The sequence below is a fragment of the Chrysochloris asiatica genome, unplaced genomic scaffold (genome assembly GCF_000296735.1).
Source record: "Chrysochloris asiatica unplaced genomic scaffold, ChrAsi1.0 scaffold00116, whole genome shotgun sequence".
NCBI lineage: Eukaryota > Metazoa > Chordata > Mammalia > Afrosoricida > Chrysochloridae > Chrysochloris > Chrysochloris asiatica.
Window position 1 is genome coordinate 1,620,307 of NW_006408634.1, and position 4,826 is coordinate 1,625,132.

The following is a 4,826-nucleotide window of genomic DNA, read 5'->3' on the forward strand; positions in this document are numbered from 1 at the left end:
GTGTCTCCATCTCTGGGCATCTGTCTCTATGTCTCTGCCTCGGTGTCTCCCTCTCTGGGCATCGGTCTCTGTATCTCTGCCTCGGTGTCTCCCTCTCTGGGCATCGGTCTCTGTATCTCTACCTCAATGTCTCCATCTCTGGGCATCGGTCTCTGTCTCTCTGCCTCGGTGTCTCCCTCTCTGGCCATCAGTCTCTGTATCTGTGCCTCAGTATCTCCACCTCTGTCCTAGTCTCTCCATCCCTCTATGTGTCTCCGTCTCAGAGTCTCTTCATCTGTGACCTTCACGTTCCCATCTCCCCAGGCCCGCATCCTATTGCCCCCCCATGCCTGCCTTCTCCATCTCTCACCGCCTGCTCGAACCCCACCCGCAGCCAGGCCCCAGCCCTCCAGCCGCCGGTGTCTGCCCGGGGCCTAGGAGGTGGCGGGAGGGGACGCCCATGACCTCACCAGCCGCTCTCCGACCACCCCCCCTTCCCTTTTCAACTTTTCCAACTTTTCCTTCCGTGCCTCCTCCGAGCCGCGAGCCCTGCGCGGCCGCCTGTCTGAATGGAAAAGGCAGGCAGGGAGAGTGAGTCAGGATGTGTCAGGCCGCCCTCCCAGGCCGCCTGCCCCCCGCCGCCGCCCCGGCCCCCTATATAAGCCCCCGGGCGGCCGCACGCCCTCACTGCCGGGCGCTGCTCACACCCGCTCTGCTCATGTGTCCCCTGGCCCGGCCCCGGCCCAGCTGACCCCGGGCCCGCAGCGGCCAGGGAAGGGTTAAAGGACCCCAGAGCCCTGCCCCCCTGCCCTGGGGAACCCCTGGCCCTGTGGGGACATGAACAGTAAGTGGGTTTAAGTTCATGGGGACGGTAGGGAGGGACCAACAGCGGGAGCAGACAGACAGTGGAGCGAGGACCGCGTGGGGACCGGAGGACAGAATGAGCGATGGGGATTCTGAGCGCAGACCCCGACGGGACGGGAAAATGGAGACACGAATCAGAGACGTGGAGACACCGAGAGACCCGCGGAAGAGAGACATGAGGACCCACAAACAGGGACAGACAGAACGGGGAGGTGACCCCCGACACCCCCAGAAAGTCGGCAGACACCTGGAGACCCCGACAGAGTGTCTCAGGGAGGGAAACTGAGGCAGGGAGAGCAGGGCGTGAGGGAAGTTCCAAGGGGGCGAGCAAGGGGTGCAACCGAAGTCGGAGGGCCAGACAGATGCCGGCAGTTAGCCGGCAGGACAGACGGACAGCGGTGAGGAGGGGCCAGAGCTGGGCAGAGAAGCAGGAGGGGACCAGAAGGCGGGCTGGAGGTGTGATAAGGAGCCGGCGACCGGGGACGCTGATTGGCTGACGTTCGGCTGGTGGGCGGGGCGCGAGGGTGGGCTGGGGGGAGGGCCGGCCCGACCCCCAAGTCCAGTTGGGCGCTCCAGCTCGCCTCCCTGCAGCAAGCTGCTCGGCCTCTCTGCCCAGGTGCGCTCCGGGTCACCCTCGGTCACTGCGGGCTGGCTCTCCGGGGGGACCGGAAGGAGGTCTATGCCCGTGTCCCGGGAAGGGACTGGGGGGATCTGTGTCTCTGTCCCAGTCTCTGGCTCCTTTCCCTGCCCCCAAGTCCAGCTCGGGCTCCTGGGGCCGGGGGAGGGGACAGGTTCTGGCCTGTGCCTCCCCCCTCATGCCCCGCCCCGGGGCCCAGATTCCGGCGTCTGGGGGCGGACGGGAGACGCCCGGCCCGTCTACCCGCCCCGGGCCGCGTCTGCTCCGACGGGCGGGGCTGCCAGAGCGGAGAGGGTGAGGGAAGCCCGCCCGGCCTGGGACCTGCCTCGGGCGCTCCACCCTGGGACGCAAGCCCTCATCCTCCCTCCTCAGATCCGGGAGCCCTGGGGCTCGGCTCTTCCTCCCTCAGACCCAGGATTCGGGGCTCTCAGCCCCTTCTCCTTCGGACTCAGGAGTCCGGGGGGCCCAACCCCATTTCCATCAGGCCCAGGAGTCCAGCCCCGCACCCCCTCCCTCAGACTCAGGAGTCTGACCTGAGCTCTCTGTGTCCACTCCCTCTCCCCCAGGTGTTTGCCGCTTGGTCCTGGTCGTGCTGAGCCTGTGGCCAGACTACGTTTTTGCCCCTGGGCCACCTCCTGGACCCCAACGAACCTCCCCAGACCCTCGAGCTGAGCTGGACAGCGCTGTCCTCCTGACCCGAGCCCTTCTGGCGGATACCCGGCAGCTGGTTGCACAGCTGGTAAGGACCTGAAGTTAGGACCATGGGAGGTGGGGAAGTATAGGACTGAATGAGAGTGACCGAGAGGAGAGAAACCATACAGACCCGGATTAGAAAGGGGGATGGAGACAGAGACTGGAAGGAGTAAGCAAGAGATGCTGAAATACAAGGGCCAGACATGGGGACCCACATTGAGAGATACAGCCTGGAGGTAACCCTGAGATCTCCAGAGAGTCATAAGGGATCGAGGGGCATAGACACAAAGAGGCTTTGGAAGGGAAACAGAGGCAAGGATCCCTCCCCGATTCCAGCCTAGAATGGGGGAGCAGGATAGACTGGAAAGAGAGGAGTAGAGGAGGGAGAGAGAGAGCTCCAAGGTGGGCAAAGGTCTCCTAGTCACAGCTGTTTTCCCACCAGAAAGACAAGTTCCCAGCCGACGGGGATCACAGTCTGGACTCCTTACCTACATTAGCCATGAGCGCCGGGGCACTGGGAGCCCTACAGGTAAGAGCGGGGACAGGGATGGGATGGCCATGGGTATTGGAGAGGATGGGGCTCTGGAGGGCTACCTATCCCTGATGCTTGACCCCTACCCCATCCCCAGCTCCCAGGCGTACTGACACGGCTCCGGACAGATTTGCTGTCCTACCTTCGGCATGTACAGTGGCTACGCCGGGCAGGTGGACCTTCCCTTCGGACCCTGGAGCCTGAGCTGGGGGCCCTGCAGGCCCGACTGGACAGACTCCTGCGTCGGCTGCAGCTCCTGGTAAGCCCCTGGATTCAAGATCTCAGAGCACAGGTCCTAAAACCTTGATTTTGTGACCACCGCCCCCCTCCCAAGGGCCCCAGATGCTAAACTCTGGCCCTGAAAAGCCAGGCCAACCGCAAGACCCTTTCCTATTCTGAGACACACATACATATGGCCTGCAACTGCAAGGTCCTTGAAACTTGTGACCTCAGGACTTTAGGCGCTAGACACTGCCCTGGAGACCCAGAGCCCGGAACCCTAAGATATTGGAAACCTATAAGATTCCATACCCTAAAACCCTGCCCTGAAACCCCAAGCCCTCTCAGATCAAGTCCATGATCCCATAACGCCAAGAGCCCAGACTTTGAGCAGCCAGACTCCAAGATCTGTCCTGAAACTACAGACTGTGTACCTGAAGATCCCAAGACCCAAGACACCAAACCCTGACCTGAGACCCCAAATCTCAAGGGTCTAAATGCTTAGCTCAGTTTGGAGACCCTGACCCCAAGACACCAAAATCCCAGATCTAAAGACCCTTAACACCTCAAGACTCCAGACCCTAAGATGTAAGACTCTGACTTTAACTCCAGTCTTGGGACCCTGACTTTCCCACCCCAAGACCTTAAGAATTTAGAACTGAGATCTCAAACTGTTAGCCCCTGCCCCCTAAGACTGATCTCCAAATGCTGGCTCCTAGGATTCAAGTTCTGAAGTCTCAAGTCCCCAGACTGAGCTCTGAGACCTTATATCTCATTCCCAAACCCAGCAACCCAAGAATGATCCCAAGACCCCACATTTCAGTCATGAGCCCTTAAATCCCTAAGACTCTGGCTTCCAGTACCCTTCCTAAACCTGCTGTCAAAGATCCTGGACCTAAAGTACCAGATCCCAGCTCTGAGATCCCATGGCTCACTCAAGTGTCCCTGAACCTGATCCTAGAGATCCCAGACTTAAGACCCAAGCCTGAGATCCTTCATCTGACCCTAGACTTTGACGCCTGAGAACCCAGACCTGAACACTATCTCTCAAATCCTTTCTCCAAGACTTCGGCCTTGCTCACCCAATCCTGACCCAACCACATAGACCCCAGCCCTTCCCATCCAATCTTGACCCAACCATACAAACTCTGGACCCCGGTCCTCACTTAGCTCCAAGATCTAGCTCTTCCTACCCAACCCTGTCCCAACTACACAGACCCCAAATTCCAGCCTTCCTTAGCTCAAGACCCCAGCCCTTACCTAGCTACAAGACCCCAAACTTCAATAAAGACTGTACCTCAGCCCCATGAACCTAGCTCTAGAACCCCAGCCTTCACCCTACAATGCCTACCTGTTGACCCCAGCCTCAATTTTCTAACCCAACATCCTTCAGGTACTCTGGAAATATACAAGAGAGAACTTCCACAATTCAAATTCGTTTGATGCCCCAAACATTCCTTCCCCTGGCCACCCACTGCACCCCTTTAACTGACCCTCTTGCTCTCTCTCAACAGATGTCTCGCTTGGCCCTGCCCCAGGCATCCCCAGCGCCCCCGCTACCCCCCCTGGCCCCTCCTGCCTCAGCCTGGGGAGGCATCCGGGCGGCACATGCTATCTTGGGGGGTCTGCACCTCACGCTTGACTGGGCCGTCAGGGGGCTGCTGGTTCTGAGGACTCGGCTGTAACCCCTGGACCCAAAGCAGCAATTGATCATCCTTCAAAGCCAGATCTTATTTATTTATTTATTTTGGGACTGGGGGCATGGCAGTCGAGGGACCGCCACCTATTGCCCCCCCAGTTAGATCCGGTCCCTTGAGGAGACCTGGTGGGGGAGGTATCTGTACCTTATTTATACTTATTTATTTAAGGGAGGTGGGAGGCAGAGGAATTCTGGGATCCCGA

The 4,826-nt window shown here is 59.6% G+C and overlaps 1 protein-coding gene across 1 annotated transcript; it reads left to right on the forward strand.

The window, feature by feature from the left end:
* The first annotated feature begins 919 nt into the window (after window positions 1–919).
* On the forward strand, window positions 920–4,609 carry LOC102817025. Its single transcript, XM_006868291.1, has 6 exons — window positions 920–1,055; window positions 1,227–1,934; window positions 2,047–2,219; window positions 2,616–2,702; window positions 2,803–2,964; window positions 4,439–4,609. The coding sequence occupies exons 1-6, from the start codon at window positions 920–922 to the stop codon at window positions 4,607–4,609; spliced, it is 1,437 nt and encodes a 478-aa protein (XP_006868353.1).
* Window positions 4,610–4,826: the final 217 nt, after the last annotated feature.

Excerpts from the sequence above, each read along its gene's own strand:
- LOC102817025 (XM_006868291.1), top strand. The coding sequence starts at position 920 with ATGAGCGATGGGGATTCTGAGCGCAGACCCCGACGGGACGGGAAAATG. Across the intron at positions 1,056-1,226 it reads GGGACAGACAGAACGGGGAG|GACAGACGGACAGCGGTGAG; the intron begins GTGACCCCCGAC and ends GTTAGCCGGCAG. Across the intron at positions 2,965-4,438 it reads TGCGTCGGCTGCAGCTCCTG|ATGTCTCGCTTGGCCCTGCC; the intron begins GTAAGCCCCTGG and ends CTCTCTCAACAG.